Raw genomic sequence first — 22391 nt, forward strand, 5'->3', positions numbered from 1 at the left:
CTAATGGAAGGAGGTCAGGCATGCAGATAAATACGTTGTAACACACAGGACAGCCCCCTACAACAAAGAATCATCCAGCCCAAGATGTCAGTCATGCCACGATTGAGAAACTCTGGGCTAGATGAAGAAGGGAGAGAAGTGTTTAAATTTAACCAAAAAAATATAAGAACTAGGTCAGAGTTCTTCAACTGATCCCTTGTTTATATAATCAGTTTCTTCCTCCATCAAATTACTCACAAAGCTAATATGAAGAATAAAGATAATGTCATTTATATTCAACTCTAGAAATGTTCCAAAATTAATTTTACATTCTGCCCTTAAGATTTTGTGTTTCCACCCATCAACACGGATGAATCTCAGAAACAATGCTGAATGAAAAAGCAAGCTTGAAAAGAAATGAAACCAAGCAATACATTATTTTGGGATATATACACATATAGTTATATGAGAAAAATGAAAGAATGATAGCACCAAGATCATACAGGATAGTATTTATGTTTGCAAAAGGGAATGAGCTTGGAGAAAAGCATGAGGTATCCTTAAGTAGATTGATTATATTCTATGTTTTAGCTTAGGTGGTGGGTTATTGAGTGTTTCTTTTATTACTGTGTTTTATAATTTACACAAATGTCAAATTTTCTCTTGGGTGCATAAAAATCATATATAAAAACAATCATAAAATTCAGTTATAATAGTATAGTGGTCACTAAAGATTTTTCCTTTAAGTTCTATCACCACCTTCAGGTTAAAACTAGGTACTGCGAAAAACTGTTTATTCAAAGACCAAATTCATGAGAATCAAAATACAGTAAATGAACTCTGCGAGGCATTTGTGATAATAAAGAACTACAAAAGGCGGGGTTTCTGCTCTCACTCTATTTAAGTCCTGTGCAGAAAGAACACAGAACACATTAAAGAAATAAATAATATAGCACAAAATATTCTACTGTAAGCACCCCCCTGGTCAGTGTCATCTTAAATATAAAAATGCTATTTTATGCAGTGTGACAACCAATCAGAATCCAACTCCTTGACTCGATTCATTCTGCTACTACCTTAGGCCAGGCCTTAATTACTTCATGCCAGTTACCACCTGTTCTCATCTCCCGCTCTCCCTAGCTTGTTCTAAACATTGCTACTAGATTAAAGTCTTAAAATAACTACTTCATTATATCATTGCTTCTTCTAAAGACTCAGTGTGATTTTACACTATCCACAGAACAAAGCTCAATCTCTTCAGGATCAACATTTAAGATTTTCTACAGTTTGTACAAAACACATAGAAACGTGTTCATCAGTCCTGCTTTCTTCTCTTGCCTCCCCGTTCCCCATCCCACATGAATCCTCTACTTCACTCCATCTGGTTTTTGCATTATCTGTCACTAATTCTGGATGTACTATGTGTTTTAAGTGTGCTTCTTTCCATTTGGGCCTCCTCTCCCTTGTTTAATACATGTATTAAGTTCTTAAATATGGGAAACGGAGAGTTTCAACATGTATCTCTGAGAGACCACTCATTCCCCATCTACATTTCCACTATACTGTTGCCCCTAATTTTGTTCTGCACAGAAACTGTGCCATCATTATTTTTGAGGCAATATATCAATATTCTTTCTCTGAATTCCTAAAGCACTTACTGTTGGTATCATTTATTTGCCATATTCATACACTACTGATACTAAATGGATTCATTTGCTTAAGGTTTATTTTCTGAGTTAGATGTTAAGGTTTGGGAGATCTGAAATAATTTTAGAGTTTTTCAGGTTTTTTCTTTCCCTTGTTCTCTGCTAAGATCAGTAATGCTCATATTTGAGTTTGAGGATCTCTTTTTAATATAAACATTCCTCAGGCTCCTCCCCCCACTAAACAGATATAATAGTATTGACATTTTTTAGAGACCATAAATTTAAAAAGCATAATGACCATATTAAGTAATGATTTTGAATCATTTGAGTTGTTTTAATGACAATAGCCTCTACATATTTAAAAATAATATATATATATAAACAAAATGATGATTATGGTGATGATAATAAAGATAGCTAATATTTTGGGGCCTTCCCATATGCTAGTAATTTTTTCCACTCATTCTCTTATTTAATCAAAAATCCCTCCAACGAGTTCAGTAGACCTCAGTTTCACCTGGGCTCTACCACTTGGAGCTGTCAGAATTTTGATTTATTTAACCTTTCGTTTCTAAAATGGAACAAATGCGGGATCAATCTCTTCAGGATAGTTGGGAGAATTAAGAAAATCACAACAAATAAAATGCTTAACTTCTGCCTTCTACAAAATAAATACTACTTGAAAGAAAATCCCTGCAAGGTAGGCAATATTATTCCCTCCCCTCATTTTATAGATGGGGCAACTGAGACTCAGAAAGGTTAAGAAACTTGCCCAAGATTGTAGAGCTATCGAGTGGTAGAATTAGAAGGGAGCCTAGAGCACTCTGTGCTGTGGATTCCCACAGCACTTTGTATTCTTACAAAACAGAACTTATTTACATCACATTCTATTTCTCAGTCCTTCACTAAAATATTAGCCCTTCAAGGGCAGGGACTATGTTTTTGTTACCTAAGTAATTACCAACGTTAGACACACAGAATGCACTAAAAAATATATGATAGTGTCAAAGATCATCGCAATGAGACTGAATCTGAATACAGTCTCAGGAAGAGTTTTATTTACCTGAATTATGTATTGAGTTAGGATTCTTTTACTTGCTTTTTTGAATAATATCTGTTGGTGATTGAGAACAATTTGCTTTGGAACCTAAATGTCCATTATTCATTCTACTCTTATTTTGCTTAAAACAAACTCACCTTACAAACTTTCCAAAAATAGAATACTCTTGCACTCAAGTAAAATTGAAGGTGTTTTAACTTTTCAGGGAGTCACACTAAAGGCCTTAAAAGTCATGATCACTTTTTTTTCCCCAGTGTGTTAGGAATGTTAAAAAGGAAATAGGTCCCAAATGGAGTCGTGTGTGCTAAACCCCACACTAGCCAACTAAGGTTTAATACCTAACCTAACTGCAGTTTCAACACCCCGGTAATATAACCTTTAACTAGTCACCCTGGAATGACTTGGTCATCAGTAGGTCAGTAATCCATCTGGCAGGGCTTTCCTTTCCACTTAGGGAGACAACCTTACCAGAAACAATGCATTCTTTGCGAATAATTTCCTTTTCCCACCCCTTCCTGCTTTTAAAAACATTCTTTCTACAGCTCTAAGGATCTCCTTTCTCTTTGCTGGATGGAATGCTGCTCAATTCATGAATCGTCGAAAAAAGCCAATTAGATCTCAGGATTCACTCAGTTGATTTTTTTTTTTTTTTTTTAACCAAGAGAGAACCTGTCAATTTACCATCCCTGATAGAGCCACCGCGGAGATGGGAGCATAAATCAAAAGAGAATTCAGAGACTAGTTTTTTTTTTTTTTTTAAGATTTTGTTTATTTATTTGACAGAGAGAGAGCGAGAGCAGGAACACAAGCAGGGGGAGTGGGGGAGGGAGAAGCAGGCTTCCCGCGGGGCAGGGAGCCCGATGCGGGGCTCGATCCCAGGACCCTGGGATCGTGACCTGAGCCGAAGGCAGACGCTTAACGACTGAGCCACCCCGGCGCCCTCAGAGACTAGTTTTAAGAGAAAATTTCCCTATACTAGATTTTGATTAAAATCATCTGGTTCTTCCAAGCAAAAAGTAGGACATTAATCCAAGGTGGTGTTCATTATTAACATTTAGGATTCTCCCACTGACTACCTATATGGTTAACTGGTTTAGCCCATTAACTTCCCGTGATTAATCTCCACCGTGTAAAACCAGGACTAGACCGTAAAGGCCCCTCTGCTTCCATCTCTTCGTAACCCGGATGTGGGTGGGCAAGAACCAGAGGAGCGACTTAGGTCTTTCTCCCCTCCCTCCGGCAGGATCTGGAGCTGACAGCCACACAGTAAACCCGAACGAGAGTCTCCTCAGTTTTTCCAGCTAAGCAGGAGGCTCAATCTTACTTCCGGAGCCACCAGCTCGCAGAGCAGCGCCGCGACGTTCACAGCCTGCCGGGATTTGTAGTTAACCCTCTCGTGGCCGACGCGCGGACGCTTATAAACCAGGGTCGAATTGGCATTCTGGGATATGTAGTCTCTGGTTGGGCGTTCGTGTAAGCGGCGCCAGGCTGAAGGGCCCGAGGGGACACCACAGACTCCGGCGGTCACATGACTCCAGCCTAGAGCGTTGATCGCACTGCGGCTCCCGCCCCGGCGAGTTCTCGCCCCCGCGCGGCCGTTGCCGAGGAGACGGCGCAGTCTCTCGGCGCGTTGCCCCCTCTGCAGTCCCCCCGCCCCTCTTCTCCCACCACAATGAGATCCTAAGATGGCGGTGGCTGCGGCGGTTGGCGCTAAGGTAGAGAAGGCGGCCATTGGGCCCTAGGCAGCCAGGGAACTTGGGGGCGCTCGCTGCTGCGGTCTCTCAGGGAGGACCGCTGCCGGTGGCGGGTCGTAGGGCCTGGCCGCTACTCCACCGTTGGCAGGAGCGGCTGCTTCGTTTACAGGTAATGCTGCGCGTCCCCAGCCCTTGGCAACCGAGGGCAGCGCGGCGCAGGGGCGGGAGAGCAACGGCTCTGGGACGCTTGACCCTGTCGGGCCTGGCCTCGGGCCCACGCTTCTTTCTCCGTGGGCTTCTGGGTCTTCTTGCTGCCCGCTTCAGGTCCCCTAGGCAGACAGCCCGCCCCTTACCTCGGGCCGAGCGACGCGGTCCCCGGGTGAGCGTCCAGGGACGCGTTAGCGACTGCAGAACCCTCCTGTTGCCTCCCCGCCCCTCTCATTTTCTGGCCCGGAGCGGGAGGCCGCCCTGCGTCTCGGGGGCTCCAGGGGAATGTGCGTTGCGAGTGGAGGAAGCGGAGCGGGGGCTGTAGTTCTCCGTAGCAAGGGGCCTTAGTGGCCTTAGTGTCCGTGGCTGCGCCCGCTCCCCCCCCCATTCCATTCTGTGGGGCTCTCGATGTCCAGAATTTTGGGTGGAGAAGGCCAGGTGAGGAGCGACAGGACTTCTGCGTTGGGCTGCGAGCGGCGGATTTTGCGGTCTCGGGTATTCTTAGAGCAGAAAGGCGGGGGGCGGGGGGCTGAGGCGTTCCCGACTGGCGAAGAGGTGGCTTGTACTTGCGAGAGGAATGATAATTTAACAGCTCTTCCCTCCCCCCTCCCGTTGCTCCCCTTCTCCATGTCCTACTGCAGGTCCTGTGAGAAAGGGCCTAGGTCGGGGAAAACTAAATGCCAAGTGGGATTCGGGAAACGCTGCTTGCTTTGCAGAAACTGGTGTTTGGGGATTGGATAGTAGGCCCTGCTGGGGAGGCGGGTCATCCAAACTTTTCATCCTGCGGCCCACTCCTGAGGAGCTCACCTTGTTCGATTTTTTTTCTTTTCTTTTTATCTTCTTTTTTGACCGGTTTGAGGTTTGCGTCTTGTGCCCTACGAGTAACGTATTTTGGCGCTGGAAGAAGCGGGCTTTCTGGGCGCCGCTATCACCGCCGCCCCATAACTGCTTTCCAGACTCCGCCTTCTGGTCTTCTCTGGTTACTGGAGTGGGTGTTGCAGAGCTTCGGGTGCACCTGCTCTTTTCTTTGCCTCTTACCTTATTGGTGAGAGTCCTGGAAACCATTGCAATACTGAGTTTTTGAACTGAAGGTAAACCCTGTGTGTAGATAGTGACGAGGTTATTATAATTTTTTAAGTAGCTAGCTTTCAAGTAAATCTGTTTTTTAATCATTGAATATACAAAGTTCTTGGATAGTTTGAGTGGCAGAAAGTTAATGACAATATGAGGAGTAAACTTTGGCATGGATCTTTACGTGGTAATTAGGGTTAACGATTTTTATTACCTACCAAAGTAGCTATATTAACTGATCGATCACGTTGTGGTTTGGTAGAATCTTACAAGTTTGGAGGATTTAAACATTTAATTATATCACATTGTTTTCCAAAAGGATTGAAGTAACCAGTCTAAAATATTGATAAGTTGGATGTTTCCTTTTTTGTTCATTTTTCTAAACATTTTAGGTTATATATATAGTATTTGTTATTTATACTTCATAGTGTAAGTAAAGAATTCACTAAAGTGATTTTTTTTTTTTTTTTAATTACAAGCAGGCAACAGCTTTGAAGTGTGAAGCAGGGAAGGAGCCGTTTCTGAGCTGTAAAATTAGTTTTTAAACAGGTAATTTGTCATCGTTATATATGTTATTGTTCTTTCTGGGGGTTTTGTTTTCTGGCTTTTGGTTTTTATTTTTATTTTTTAAATATTTTATTTATTTATTTGACAGAGAGAGTACAAGAAGGGGGAGCGGCAGGCAGAGGGAGAGGGAGAAGCAGGTTCCCCACTGAGCAAGGAGCCCAATGTGGGGCTCCATCCTAGGACCCTGGGATCATGACCTGAGCCCAAGGCAGACGCTTAACAGACTGAGCCACCCAGGTGCCCCTACGTTATTGTTCTTTGTATCATAGTTGGAAGACTTTATAACATTATAGAGACTGCTATCAGCATAGCAGTGCATGGTTGAGGGCCCACTCTGTTTAGTAAACAGACCTTCTGGGTTTGCTGCCCTGTGTGCCTTGCTTTTTGGCATGTCACTTTGGTCTGCATTCATACTTTTGCTAGAAAAGAGCCATGTCATTCCTAATTATTAAATACTAGAATAATTTAAACAATGCCTTTGAAATGTTTTTTTTTTGTCACAATTTCTTCAGCCCATTTGAGTTTGAATTTGTCCTGTAACAGCTACTGGATATGCCTCTCTTTCCAAATCTATTTAATTTTAAGTCATTTCCTACAACTTTTCTATTAATTGATTTTGCAAAATTTTTATTCACAAATTTCTCTACTTTTTGAGCTTGTTACATATACTGTTGACTGAAGTTGTGCTTTTTTTCTTTTAGGTGTCTGAAGTTAAACATTAGTTTTTATGCACAGTGCATTGTCAAATGCTGGTTATGTACAGTTGCTCTCTGACCAGCAAAAAAAGTCAAGGAAAGTTTATTGGGGAAAAGTTAAATAATTATTTGCTAAGGGACAATTTAGAAATTAAATGACTAAAGGATTTGGATCAGAAGAAATTTTTGTTAAAAAGTGTTTAGAAATAATTGCTTTTGCAGGAAGAGTGTCAGAGTCTGAATTTAATTCCACTGTTAAAATTTTAAGACAACCTATTTTCAGAATATAGTCTAATATATCCTCGCTTTCCAGGAAAGCAGATAGGTCCTTAGTTCCTTTATGAACTAAGCCATCTGTCATGAGAAAATACAGATTGGCAGTTGATTTATATCTTTATTATACTTTTCAGTATTTTTTTAAATTGGAAGACAAATAGGACAAGAAAAATCGAATCGGGGAATGTCAAATGTGAGTGTGTAGTAGAGTTCTTAACACTAGAGTGATATAGCTGGCATTTAGTAAAATAAAAAGAATTATAAAACCAGTTATAAAATAATTTTCTTTTTAACACGTTAGGAAGGATGGATGAGATGGAATAAAAATATAGGGCAATTATGTTAACTCACCTTAGAAGACTTTGATTTTCTCATTAGAGGATTTGGCCATTTGTAAAGGAGACAAGTGTATTTGACACTTGGGAAAAATAGAAAGCGTTTGGAATAATCGCAATAAGGAATTCATTTAGAAGCCAGCAGAGTGCCTAGCAATACATTCATCTTACAGATTTAATTGAGTGCCTACAGTGGGTGACTTAATGACTGTAAAGTACTGGAGATATGGAGGTGAGCAAAACAGACAAGGTGCCTTATCTCATGGAGCAAACCTATGTTTTGAAAGTGTGTATTTATGTGTGTACAGTATAATATACCTTAATAGTGAACATAGCTAATGATATTTTGTAATTATTTCTCTGCTCTGACAATTTGTGAGTAGATGCAAAGAGAGCAGGTAGTGGGGTTTATCCAGAATTGAATTGGTAGAATGGGCAAGTAGGTGAGGAAGTCAAGGATGCTTGCAAGGCATTTTTGGAATGACTTACTTGGGTTTGTGTTTGGGGTTGAGTAAGGAAGCAAGGGATTAATGGATTCCTGGAAAGAAGAATGACCAAGGGACTGGAAGTTTGCAGTAGGGTCAAGAGCAGGTTCAGCAGGAATGACGAAGTGAGAGAAGTAGGAAGCAGGGACTTAAGATCAGAAGAAGGGATTTCAGAACTTCAGGATCTTGAACAAATTACCAGTCCAGAGTGAAACAGTATTGGAATAGAGAAGATGAGAGGGATGTTGGATCTCAATTCACGTCTTAGAAAAATCAGGAAAGTAGGGAATGATGTGGAGGGTGAAACCGTGAGACAGTTATCACCAAGAAAAGTGCAAGACTGTCTTGGGGAGGACAATAGGAAGTGGTGCCCATGGTAGGGAGAGTGATATTTTTGATGACTAATTTGTTCAGAAGAGGAAGGTTAATAAGCATTAGTTAAATAAGAATGGTCTATAAATGTGATCCTTTGCCTCATGAATCTGGGGGGGACGGGGAAGAGTAGTACCCCTTTTGGAAAGGATTGCTAAGGAAATAGTGCTTTTAGAGGGATTTGGGATTTTATTGAACCGGAAGAAGTAGGAGGAATATTGGGGAACAGATGGAGGATGTATAGGAAGTTTGTTTGTAATGGTCCAGTGGAAGGGGATGATAGGAAGACCTGATAACAGTGAGTATGGGACTGGTAGCGAAGACAGATTCCAAGTTGATGGTGGTAGCAGGCCTGTAGATTTATTTGGGTGTTATATGTAACCCATGACAAGGACGCGGTAGGTTTTGAATATAAATTATAGGGAGGGAGAGGTCTTAGCAAGCAGAATTTAATTGACCTCCGTGTTCTCATTTCTCTGAGCAAGGGTATATTTTGTTGATATGAAATGCTCTACACAGAATAACTATATCATAAGATAGACCTAATGCAATAGTTGGTACATAGTGAGGTCTAATAAGATTTTTGTTGATTCAGATAGTGTTGTGTTTTGTTGCCGTCTTTTTATCCCCCCCAATGTCTTAACAGTTTTTGTTTTTTTAATTAGAAGAGGGTATTTACAGAGATATCTTACGTTCTAAAAAATTAATTGAAATTTTTAGAAAGTCTCAAATTGAAAGTGCTATGGAAAAGATCCTATGTGTTTTTTTTTTTTTTTTTTTTAAGGTACTTGACCATCTTAAGCACAGAGAAGAAATTGAGAAGTTCCTCAAATGAAACTGGCTAAACAACACATTAAACCAAATACTTATGCATTTTCTTCTCAGTTTCCATTAAAAGTGTTTAGTACATTTGGACACTGTATGAAGACTTTCAAAACAGTGTACCAGGTATTTTTATAGTTAGTAAAAGAAATACCCTAAATAAAGCAACCTTTAGAAAACTTGTACAGATATATAAAGGACCACCTTTGGTTATTTTGTGACTCTAAGTAAATATTTAGAAAAAAACTGTACTTCCTTCATAATTTTATTATGATGAGTAATTTCTAAAACCTTCATTTACAGTTGTCAAGATGGTATTTCCAGAGGTGGTTAGGAGTAATTTAATGCCGTTTCAGAGATAATATCTGACTTTAAAGATTCTAGAAAAATAGTGTTTTTTTCTTAACTTGACTAGTTTTTTCTTTATATTCTTATTTCGAAAATTAACCTTGGGTCAATCATAGGTATTTCTGTGGTAATAGGAAAGTATATGTATATAACTATATGTATATATTTATATATATATATAAATACTTTTCTATGGTAAGGATCCTATGACAGGATTTTCTTCAAAAAGATCAGTCACAGAAAGTTTATAAATTGCCATAGTACTTTTGCATTTTGTATCTTTGCGAGATAAGGGAGCCAGATAAGGCTGTCAAAAATAGCTAAATGAAACTTCTAATTAGTTTCAACTTAGTTTAGTAGGTCATAGCATGGGTAGAAGTGCTTGGTTAAAGTAGAAGAATTTTACTTCTATCCCTGTTCTTCCCATACCATCATCTATGACTTGTGCTGTTTGTTTTCCAGTGGCTTCAGCTTTTCCATTTTATTGTTTTTCTATTAAACCTGCCTGGCAAAATCCCCCACCTTGGATGGATTCAGTGGAGTATTCTACCAGGGCTGATGAGCACTGCTGGGAAAAAAATTCACATTGCAGATTAGTGATATCTGTGAATGTTCTCTGCTCTCACCTGAGTCCTTAGTGCTGCCCACAGTCATTCTCCTTTACTTTTCTCACATCTCTCAGACACTGCTGTCTCACCCTCACATTTAAGGATCAATCCTTTCTACTTCACATCACTTACAGACTCCCTCAGCTTCCTACCAACAGATCTAACTAGCCTCCATCCGCTTCCATCCTTCCCTCCTTTCCCTTTGTTCAAAGAGAGAGGTGTTCCTCTGTCTAAAGCCCATCATTTTTTTTTTTTTTTTTTTAAAGATTTTATTTATTTATTTGACAGAGAGAGACACAGCGCGAGAGAGGGAACGCAAGCAGGGGGAGTGGGGGAGGGAGAAGCAGGCTTTCCCGCTGAGCAGGGAGCCCGATGCAGGGCTCTATCCCAGGACCCTGGGATCATGACCTGAGCCAAAGGCAGACGCTTAATGACTGAGCCACCCAGGCGCCCCAAGTCCATCATTTTTCTTAACACCCAGGGTCCCAGTTGCTTCTGCTTTTTCAGAGACCACACACTATCTCCTTTCTTTTCTGCATCTTCAAGATCTTCCTTTACTAGCTCTTGGCCAACAAATTTTAAACATGCTTTTAACAAAACTTTCCTCATGCCCATCTCTGTCTGCTTCCCTTCATAGACTAATTCCTTGAAAAAATTACCTAATGACTTCTTTTATTTTTGCTTCTTCCTATCAATAAACTCATTACAGTTATGGGATTGACCCTCCCCAGCCTGCTGTAATTGCTCGTACCAAGGTCATCAGTAACCTCTTTGTTGCTATACCCAAGTGGACACTTTCTTAGTACTTTTTTTTTATGTGACAGAGTAACATCTGGCATTCTTACTGATATCTTCCTTCTTTATACACCTTCGCTTTTTCTAGCACATACTCCTGGTTTCCCTCCTGTCTTTTTTTACCTTCTTCAGTGTTCTTTTCCTGTCTCTTAAATGTTCCTCCAGGCTCAGTCTTACTCTCTTCCTCTTCTCCCAATGCCTTCTGTGCCACTTCAAGTACTTTTCTGAGCAGATGACTTACAAATCTCCAGCCTAGATTTCACCTCAAACCCAGCATTGCTAAAACTGAATTAGTCATATTCTCTCAACAAAAATCTGTTTCTTTTCCAGTCACTGTGAATGTATCACCCTACACCCCATTGTTCAAGCTCAAAACCTAGGACTCATCCTTGAACAGCTTTCTCACTGCCATATCATAGTAGTCACCAAATCCTATTGATTCTGCCATTGGAAGCCTACTTGAATTGGTCTTCTTGTCACATACCTAGTATTTTATTATTAGAAGTCTTTCCATATAATAGTTTAAAATAATAATAAAAACTATATGAATAATAGCAATGTGTCTACAGAACAAAATTTGGAAGGCAGGCACCTATTTCTTTTTTTTTTTTTTTAAAGATTTTATTTATTTATTTGAGAGAGAGAGAATGAGAGACAGAGAGCATGAGAGGGAGGAGGGTCAGAGGGAGAAGCAGACTCCCTGCCGAGCCGGGAGCCCGATGCGGGACTCGATCCCGGGACTCGATCCCGGGACTCCAGGATCATGACCTGAGCCGAAGGCAGTCGCTTAACCAACTGAGCCACCCAGGCGCCCCAGCAGGCACCTATTTCTAAAGGTGACTTGGAGGTGGTTAGAGAGGTTGGCATGAAGGAGAGGAAAATACTTGCCTGTATTTTGTACATTTTATGGGGGGAGATTTTTACCCTCTTAGATAAATCAGCTGTTACTATTTTGAGAATTGATCTACATTGAATTATTTCTTTAGCTTCGTAGTAATACTTGTATAGGAGTGTGCCTTTTAAACACATTTGGTATCATTATTAAGTTACTAAATATTCTGTCCTCATATGGGTGTTTATCTCATCACAATGTAACTATAGACAAAGTTGTTTATTCTGTAAATTCAATAGACTTTATATAGTAAGTGGTCTTTAAAAAGACTTTTTTTAAAGATCTGACCTATTTTTCCCAAACTAATTTTAATAGTTTTTAAATTGTTTTAAAAACTTACCTTAATACTGTTCAAAGTCATATAGCCTATAAATAGGTTCTTAGAAGAAGTTCTTCATTTTAGGAGGAATTTATCATAATATAAACATAAAATATAAAACAGTATCTCTCCAAATATATTTTTAATTTATCTTAAAGTAAATTTTATTACTCTACTAATAGAAAGCATAGTATATACTATTTTAGGAAAAAATGGCATATAAGAATTTCTATTTGAATACCTTAATAACTTCCCACTCTTAAGTTATGTTTTACAGTTAGCTTCTAGTACTTTTGAAGATGGTACTGCCTCTACTGCATATGTAGTTTTTGGAGTGCCTGTTCCTTAATATTATAAATTATATTGGTACATCTAGGAAATAGCAGGTGCAAAATGATTCATCTAAACGTCATCTCAGCTCATTGGACATGCCTCTCTGTGGGTATCAATTATTTTGTAAAGTTCTTAAATATATTTCTAGTGTAAAAAACAATGCAAAGTATTGCTAAAAATATATGAGAAGATGGGAAAAAGTATCACATTCCTACCCCCACAACCAACAGTTGCTTTCATGCAAGCATTTTAGTATATATTCTTAGTTTTTTTAAATCTACATGCAATTTTACATATTGCTTTTTTTCCTCTTTTATACTCTATGATATAAACACAGGCAATATTGTTCAGCCTTCATAATTATATATGTTTTGAAGGGTACTGTTTCCTAATAGCATCCAGCCTGTGGTTTAACATTTAGTTTGTTTTCAATTTATCACAATTATAGCATAATAAACTATTTCCTGCATTATATTTTCCCCCTCCCCCCTATTTAAGTTTGTTTTCTTATATTAGCTCTGGAGAGATAGAATTACTGGGTCAAAACTCCATTTTAGTTCTTGATACAGTATTGCCAAAATGCTTTCCGGAAAGGTTATGCCAGTTTACGCTCTCACCATAGTGACTGAGAGTTCCAGTTTCCCTTTGCTGTCATCAGGATTAGGAAATATGTGTAATACAGCAAATTTAATAGTCCCTTGTTTTAATTTGCAGCTGAACTTTATTGTTAATATTTTTATCATTTTATGCTTACTGACTTCTTTTTAAATTGCCTGTTTCTACTTACTTTTCTTGGGTTTGGGTTTTTTTTTTTAGTGTTTTTATTTTTCTTGTTTTTCCCCATAAATTCTTTATAAAGATATTGACTGCATACTTCATATTTCTTTCAGATTTTCCCTCTGATTTGTCATTTACTATTACTATTATTTTTTCTCCATAAACTTGGGATTTACTTTTTTTTTTTTTTTAAAGATTTTTTATTTATTTATTTGAGAGAGACAGAGAGCACATGAGAGGGGGGAGGGTCAGAGGGAGAAGCAGGCTCCCCGCCGAGCAGGGAGCCCGATGCGGGACTCGATCCAGGGACTCCGGGATCATGACCTGAGCCGAAGGCAGTCGCTTAACCAACTGAGCCACCCAGGCGCCCTGGGATTTACTTTTATGTGAATAAAATCTTTTAAACTTTTTCCCTTTTATTTCTGCATTCCATATTTGTAAGATCTCGATTTTTAAAGCCAATCCTGTTTTCTTGTCTGTCTGTTGTTTGATTTTTTTAATCTTCCTGATCTATTTTTAATCTACTTACTATCTTGGTGTTATGTATAAGGCAGCCTTTTTCAATTGGGAGAGAATTAAGCTCTAAGGCATCTATTGTTTACTGTGAATTAATTTCTCTTCTGTGTCTGGAATGGTACTGGGTATGTACCATCCTTGGGAGAATTGAAAAAAAATTGTTACTCATCATTTTTCTGTGTTCTGTATTTGAGATGAAGGATTCTAGTTGAGAAGTGCTGTTAAATCTCTAAATCTTTTTCAAAATTATTAGCAAATTGTCCCATCAAGTGAATAATCCTGTATCATCCTACATCATAGTATTTTTATGAGGATTAAATGATAGAATGCTTATAAATATTTAGCATGGTGCTTGGCATATAGTGTTTAAAATAGATGTTAGCTGTGATTAATTTTCTTCATTACATTTTTCTAAATGGGTATATTTCAGGATTTTGTGGGGGGGGAGGGGGGCTAATACTAATTTAATCATATAAATACTAAATATGATTGAATATCTCTTGGGACTAGTTTTCTACTCTCCCAACCTCTATTGCTACTTCTGCTTTTATTTTTCAGATATTAAATTTTTTGTACTGACTTGTTTTGTCAGATTCTAAGAAGAGTCCCACTGGGAATTCATTAAGTCTATATTTAGAAAAAAAAATGGTATGTTTATAAAATTTGTCTTCCCATCAGGGAAGGTAGTTTGTTTTTCTACTTAGTAAATTTTCTCTTACAAATTTTCTCTTACAATTTTCTCTTACATTGTTTTATAGTTTACTGGTGCTTCTTTATTTAGGGCAAAATTTACATTATTCCTAGATGTTTTCTTTTTTTGTCACTATTTTAAGTGGCATCATTTTTCTCCAGTATATTTTCTGTGTGGTGGTTGGTGATATTTTGAAGTTCTCTATGTTTTTTAATGCATATTTTTAAGAATACCACCTTTTGTCTTCTCAGTGTTAATATTTCTGTTTCATGTTTTTCCATTTTGTAGAACTTTAAAAACAATGCTAAATAACTGATATGTGACATTCTTGTTTTGATCTTTATTTTATTTGGGATGTCCTTCATTTCTTATTTTAATATTGTTGACTATTGGTTTAAAGTATATACTTCTTTCAACTCCTTAGAAAATTATTAAAGTAATATGTGCTCATTGAAAAAAAAACCAAATAGTATAATAGTAAGTATAACTGTAAGGAAGTGTATTTGTACTTTTTAAGATTTTTTTCAAATTAAGGGTTGAATTTTATCACCATTTTTTTGAGATGATAAAATTTAACCTCTTTGGAATTTATTAATAGATTATTCTAATAGATATTCTAGCATTCACACATCTGAGATAATTCCTACTTTGTCGTGGATGATAATGCTTTTAATTTTTTGCTCTAGTGAATGGGATAACTTGGATATGTATTCCGTTTTGACATTTTTAGCTGAATGACCTTGGAGAAATTATCTAACTTCTTTGAATGTTAGTGTTATTTGTGAAATCAGAAACCAATATAACTCTACTGTCTAATGGCTTTCTCTGCCCCTTGAATTCTAGATAAAGTTAATCAGTCCATCTCTTTCGCTCAGTCCTTCTCCAACTTGCGCAGTTCCACACCTAGTGGAAAGCCAGAGTCCTCCACAAGGTTATGTAGAAATCTCATTTTCTGCTGATCATCTCTGCTTCTGAACATCTGCTTCTACCATTGCTCTTTCTTTTCTCTTCTCTTTGACCCAGGTATGAAATTCAGTACCTTCCTGGATATTCACAAAATCCTTAGTTCTTTTTTTTAGTGGGGAGAATTTGCGACTTTGGTAGACTAGTCAAGATTTAAGGAAAACTGTGAGGTAGCGGCAGTGTAATTTAAAGTAAAGCAATAGGCATCACTCTTCTTAAATGTTTTAGGCCACTGTATTCTTGGCTTTTATTGCCCATTCACCGACCAAGGCCTGCTTCTCTCTCTGCCTTCTCTTTATCTTGTTTACCACTACATTCCTGTTAAAACCAAACTTTTCTCCATGCAGAGCAGTTCTGCGCTCCATGGAACTTTGACACAAAACAAATTCCCAGGTCTTTGGGAACATGAGGTTTTTTTCCTAAGAGCAGTTTTGGTTCTAGCCATTAATAACTTTTTGCTACCTCATTGCTCTGCCTTTTAGGACTGTGTTCAACTAATTAAATAAAATAGCCTGAAAGCATGCAGGCCAGTACACATAGTGGATATTTTAAAGTTTTCCTTCCCTTTCCCATCACTCCAGCTGCTTAACTCATGTTAATCATAATATGTGTATGGCAGCTAAATCAATTTGTCTATGATGTGTGGTTGACACTACCTCTTTTTATTTCATAAAATCAACTTTTTTGAGATTCTTTTATGTCACCAAGCTTCTTGGAATGATTTAAAGATTAAGAGTTTGTTTTTATGTGTTAAAAATGTTAGTTTTCACTTGTTTTGCAGAAAATTAAGTAAAGCCAGGATGGCCACAGGAGGAGGTCCTTTTGAAGAAGGTGTGAATGATCAGGATTTACCAAACTGGAGCAATGACGGTGTTGATGACCGACTCAACAATATGGTATGATAACTTATTATTGATGGTGTATCCATTAACTACTAATGATAAAATGAAACTTTCCCCTGACTTAGTCAAATCAAACTCATGAGACTCTTTGTAAACACATTTTTTTCTTGCTAGCCAAGACATTAAATGACCCTAGGCTATTTGTTATATTAGTTGAAGACATTTTTGTTTGCAGGTAACAGATATCAACATGAATTAGTTTAAGCCAAAAAGGAGATTTATTATAAGTATATAAAGATGTTTTATGGAAAATAAGTTAAACAAATTAAAACACTGTAGCTGGGTTTTAGGAAGGGACTAGAAAAAGGAACCAGAAAATTGTCAAGAATTGCTTTGTCACTGCCCTGACTCTTTGCTTCTGAGTGCCTTTGCTTAACACAACTTTCTTTTCGCAGACCAGCTTTCTCTCTTCTCTGGTTCATGTGGTGTACTATGGCTGACCCTTCATTCTAAAGTTTTCAGTTATCGCTACAATTATATCCTGACTAGTTATCTTTTAGTTCCAATTTAAAATTCTAAAGTATGATTATCCCAATTTGGATTAGATATGCATCTCTTTTCCAATCATCTGTGGCCAGGAAGGGGTAGGGTAAGTAGAACAACAGGTTGGCAAGAACACCCACACATGGATGGGGGTGGAAGGGACAGTTTGTAGAGAAGGGAGTAGTGTTATAAATGAGGAGAATATCCCAAAAGGTTTTACTGTAGTAAAACTAAATGATTCTTCCAATATGAATAAGGTAGGAATTTATAGACCTTTTTGTTGAATGATTTAGGTTATGTGGGTATAACTCAGTAAATAAGAATGTTTTCCCATTAAAACATGAAACGTTTTTGTCATTTCATATAAGGTCTTATTATGTAATACATTATTGCCTGTGCAAAGTAAGTATAGTTATGTTTATTTCTTACTATATGCTAGGCACTGTGCTAGATGTTTTATGAATATTATTTTTAATTATGTTTTAAAGGTGACACTATTTTAGAGTTTAGGAAACTGAGACTATGGGAAGTTAAGTAAATTGCCTAGGGTCACAGTGAGCATTTCTTCAGATAACAATAATTACTTTAGAATCCAGGTTGATTCTGAATCTGTCTTATACACACTGATTTTAAAGGAGACCAGTAAAGGTAACTATAATTTATTTCACTCTCCAATTTATAAATAGTAGGGAACCATTTTTAAAAATGCTTTTGAAAATATTCAGACTGACTCTAGGGTTGGAGTTTGGCATTTATGTTTGTTAAAGAATGATAAGAAAGTAATCTATTTTCTGAAGGACTGTCTATGAAATTTAGGCTGGATGAAATGGAGGGGGGGACACATTAGTAACAGTAAGTAATTGTCTCTAAGGCTATATGTTTACATGAAAAATGTTTTGTCATTTTTATCTTTAAGACTGAAAATTTTTAAGCATATCAAATTACTTTCCTGGTTTGATAGAGGCCAGATTAATTTTTGCCTTTACTTTTTTAAAGGATTGGGGTGGCCAACAGAAGAAAGCAAATAAATCATCAGAAAAGAATAAGAAAAAGTTTGGTGTAGAAAGTGATAAAAGGGTAACTAATGATATTTCTCCGGAGTCCTCACCAGGAGTTGGAAGGCGAAGAACAAAGACTCCACATTCGTTTCCACATAGTAGATATGTGACTCAGATGTCTGTTCCAGAGCAGGCCGAATTAGAGAAACTTAAACAGCGCATAAACTTCAGTGATTTAGATCAGGTTTGTGAATTACTTTCAAAAATCAAGTTAGAACTATGGGAAATATTTGGAATGGATTAAATAATTTGTCTTAAGAATAAAAAGTGAGCTCTTTATTTCCTTTTTCTTAAGTTTCTGCGTATATGGAAAGAATTTTAATTAGTGGCAGTGGTATTACGTTCTGTGGAGGGCAAAAAAAACTGTTTCTAGACATGCTAAGGTCAAGTCTTCTGTAACTTTATTACTAATACTCTATGACTAATGTAAATCATTTCATCCTGGAACTAAATTTTACATGTTAGTAACTGAATAAGATTGCTGTTAAGCAAAAGGGCAGATCCAGTGTAGAATATTTATCATTGGCTAAGTGTGGGATGTTCTGGATTACTCAAGTTTAAAATAAAACTGTGGTTGGTATTATAATCACTGAAATAAAATTTGGAACTAAAAGTAAAGGTAAATGATAATGAGCTCTTAACAAATGTTTTATTGTCACATCTGTGCTTTAGAGAGATAAACAGTTTACCAAATATGCATAAAGGTATGTTCAAGTCTTGATACGATGGTGCTGGTGATCACATCATTTAGTCATCTGTTTATAATTACTGAACATTTACTATATACCAGGCACTGAGCTGAGCAGTTTTTCAGGCAGTGTTTCATCTAGACACATCCTAATGCTGATGTTTATATTAATTAAGATCTACTCATTGGGTCCAAAGCCCATACAAAATCGGTGAACAAGTATGATTAGCAATGTGAGTTATAAATAGGATTGTAGTCCTAGTACTTCATTTAGACTGATCTTGCTCATATTCATCAGTTGAATTATGTCTGACAAAATGAGGAATAGGACGAGTGGATCACATTTTGATATTTTAGTAAAAGACTTTTTATAGATTTGAATCTTTTGAATCTTATGGACAGAGCTGTTTATGTATACTTCCTGAATCAATATCTGATGGTAAAACTGATTAAGAACATTGGAATTTTTTTTTTAATTATTGAAAAATTAATGTTTGTGGGATTTGGTTTCTTTTCCATATGTAGAGAAGCATTGGAAGTGATTCTCAAGGTAGAGCAACAGCTGCTAACAACAAACGTCAGCTTAGTGAAAACCGAAAGCCCTTCAACTTTTTGCCTATGCAGATTAATACGAACAAGAGCAAAGATGCTGCTCTAAGTCCTCCAAAGAGAGAAATGACTGGATCAGCACAATGTAAAGAGTTGTTTGCCTCTGCTTTAAGTAATGACCTTTTGCAAAACTGTCAAGTCTCTGAAGAAGATGGAAGAGGAGAGCCTGCAATGGAGAGCAGCCAGGTGAAAAATGTTTGTTTTCCTCTTTGCTTTCATGAGCTTCAAAGTAGAATATTAAGATTAAGAAAGTTTTATTGGGTTATGCACATAGGAATTTTAGCTAAGTACTTCTGGACATGCCTCCTCATTCTCTCAGATTTATTCAGTATCGTGTAAATTTCTCTTTACCCAAAATGATTGTAGAAATGGCGTATTACAAATTAAGGCTTTTCTTTACCTGCCAAAGGCTGTGTACCAATTTTTTAGTAAAGAGGAGTTTGAAACAATGTGATTAGTAGATTGTAAGAATTTTTTTAAATGGTTATATAATTCTCTTGAAAAGTACCTTCAAAAGTACTTTCACTTAGAAGGAAATAGTATGTAAGCATTAGAAAAAATTTACATAAATTGTAGTTTAAAGGCATACAGTTCTGTAAGTGAAATTTTTTGGGTAATGTAAATTAAAACTAATTTTGAAATTTTTAAATTCATAGTAATTGGAGTTGTTAGTATTGTCAGTTAAGTTTTGGTTAAATTCTAAATTTGATTCAGATCTTTTGCACGTAAAACGATAAACCTAGACTATACGTGAAATAAAAAATATGTAGAAGTGTTGCTGTGGAATGCATTATGCTTAGTTTTACGTACCGTTTATTTTCATGTTTTTTTTTTTTTTCCCCTCAAATGTTTTTCATGCAGATTGTAAGCAGGCTAGTTCAGATTCGTGATTATATTACTAAAGCTAGTTCCATGCGGGAAGATCTTGTAGAGAAAAATGAAAGATCTGCTAATGTTGAGCGCCTTACTCATCTAATAGATCACCTTAAAGAACAAGAAAAGTCATATATGAAATTTCTCCAAAAAATCCTTGTAAGTTTTGGACCTTTTCAATAATGTGTTGAGTTATTTTTATGGTATATTAGTGTACATATACTGATGACATTCTGATTCCACCCCAGAGGAGTTAATATATTTTCAAAAAATCGTGCCATCCATTATAACATTTTATTGCCCTTTTTAATAGTTGTATGATTTATACCACTAAAATATTTCAGGCTAGAGAAAATGAGGAGGAGGATGTTCGGACTATAGATTCAGCTGTGGGATCTGGTTCTGTAGCTGAGAGCACATCGCTAAACATAGATGTGCAGTCTGAGGCTTCAGATACCACGGTAAGCGGCTTTTTGGTAATTAAAAGTGCTGGAAATGAAGATTTAAACTTTTCCGCCGTTTTTCAAGATGATATTTTTTATAGGCATTCCTTAATGAAAAGTACATTTCAGGGAAGAAACCCTCAAATTGTTAATGCTGTATATATTGTTTTAAAACATGGAAGTATGGAAGTTTTACTTACATTGAACACTTTCATGGTTGATTTAAAAATCTAATTTGTGATGTGCTTGCAGAAACAGTTTTTCTGTTGGTTTCATTAAGCACAGCTTTACTTATTTTAAGAAGCATTAGGAAAGTTAAAATTCATCATGAGTATAAGAGCTAGGAGTACAAAAATATCATTACTACAAGTATATTGTCTCTTGGAAAAATCTCCCAGTTCTTTTGCTGTTGAGGATTCATTTGAAGGCTACTAGGATTTTTTATACTTCGGGCTAGCTTTGAACTGTAGCAAAACCAGATGCCTGAAACATCGAGATGAAATTGGGACAGGGTATTATTTACATTATGATTTATTTGTGGTGAGAAAAATAAAATTTCTTACTCTGCAAAATGAAATTTATTAAAATACTGTCTTTTGGAAAAATAATCAGGAATTTACAGAACTTTGAGGAAAGCTTTGTAAAATAAACTTAATTCACAGAAGGTAGTGTGCCTATAACCGTGCATTAGTAAACTTGAAAACCTGTTACCAGTGAAGCTTTTCTTATGAAATGATAACCATGTATGTCCATCTTTTGTTTCTGAGATACGTTCCAAAATACCATTCAGCATGAGAAATTTGAGGGTTTGTTTCCGTTTAGTGTTGACCTGTGTAGTTTCTTACCTGCCTCCTTTCTCTTCCCTGCCCTTCCTAATTTGAAGAGGAAATTTGAATTTTTGTCCTACATTATTTTCACCAGGAGATAGATATTCAGAGGGCCTGATCCAAACAACTGTTGAAAATAGATTCTTTTGTGGAGAAATTGTTTTTCTGTTTACAGTGGTGCTGGGAATAATTTTTTCCCTCACATTTCATTCCAGCAGAAATGGAGGAATTGGGGAATGTGGGTAAAGGAATTCTGTTGGGGAGGGGTGGGAAATGGTATAGTTGGTTATTTTGATTTATATATTAGCATATGTAGTGTTCACTGTGATGAGAATTTTTTTCATAACATAAAATGACATAATGAAAATTGATATTAATAACAGCAGAATAAATGTTAAAATGTGCTCCACTTGTATAGTTTGGAAATTGCCTAGGATATGATATGGTACTTGATTATAGTAAGCATTAGTCTAGTCTTACAGAAATCTAAAAGTCTTAAGTTTATTGCCACTTGGGGGAGGGTGGATTGATTTTTAAAGAGATGAACTGGTAAATTTTTTGTATTTATTCACAAGGCTGGCTTGTATGTTAAACAGGAGTTTGTATTAAGAAATTAATATGCTACACTATTTAATAAAGGAGGCATCTTTTAGTCTGAGAATTCGGCCGTGCATTGAGGACAAACTAGGGAATTCAGCTTCACAAGAACAGGTTTCAGACATTGACGTTACCACAAGTCCAAAAGGGAAAGGTGACAGACCTCCTCAGAATGACAGGGAACTGAGGCCTAATAGGAAATGTAGCCGAAAACGTGGATTTCCCTCAAAGGTATATTTCACAATATTAATTTGGGAAGTCTCTAAATGAGCACCTCTTTTGTTCACATTTCCTCTTCCTTATTTGCCTTTCTGTTGTTGCTATTACTCTTAAATATATAAGCTATTAACACGGCTAATTATACTGTAATTTGCCTTAGTAAAATGCTATCCCTTAGTGTTTTTATTTTTCTCTGCTTCCTTATACTCCTCCCGGTGGATTATATGTGGCAGCTGTAGTT

At 36.9% G+C, this 22391-nt stretch overlaps 1 protein-coding gene across 32 annotated transcripts in view; it reads left to right on the forward strand.

The window, feature by feature from the left end:
• Nucleotides 1-4165: 4165 nt before the first annotated feature.
• Nucleotides 4166-22391, forward strand: part of PCM1 (pericentriolar material 1) — an 80890-nt gene continuing 62664 nt past the window's right edge. For 8 of the 32 annotated variants that reach the window (XM_035004175.1, XM_035004180.1, XM_035004183.1 and 5 more), the window contains exons 1-9: nt 4168-4548; nt 6140-6206; nt 9172-9335; nt 16233-16347; nt 17833-18078; nt 19108-19377; nt 20053-20223; nt 20409-20526; nt 21972-22162. In XM_035004175.1, the coding sequence (XP_034860066.1) occupies nt 16252-16347; nt 17833-18078; nt 19108-19377; nt 20053-20223; nt 20409-20526; nt 21972-22162 (1092 nt within the window). In that variant the 5' untranslated portion in view covers nt 4168-4548; nt 6140-6206; nt 9172-9335; nt 16233-16251. Of the gene's footprint in view, nt 4549-5445; nt 5678-6136; nt 6207-9171; nt 9336-15035; nt 15420-16232; nt 16348-17832; nt 18079-19107; nt 19378-20052; nt 20224-20408; nt 20527-21971; nt 22163-22391 lie in introns of those variants that run through there. The other 24 variants (XM_035004159.1, XM_035004181.1, XM_035004172.1 and 21 more) reach the window with 17 other exon arrangements.

This window comes from Mirounga leonina, unplaced genomic scaffold (assembly GCF_011800145.1).
Source record: "Mirounga leonina isolate KUSES-001 unplaced genomic scaffold, KU_Mleo_1.0 Mir_128, whole genome shotgun sequence".
In the NCBI taxonomy this organism is placed as follows: domain Eukaryota; kingdom Metazoa; phylum Chordata; class Mammalia; order Carnivora; family Phocidae; genus Mirounga; species Mirounga leonina.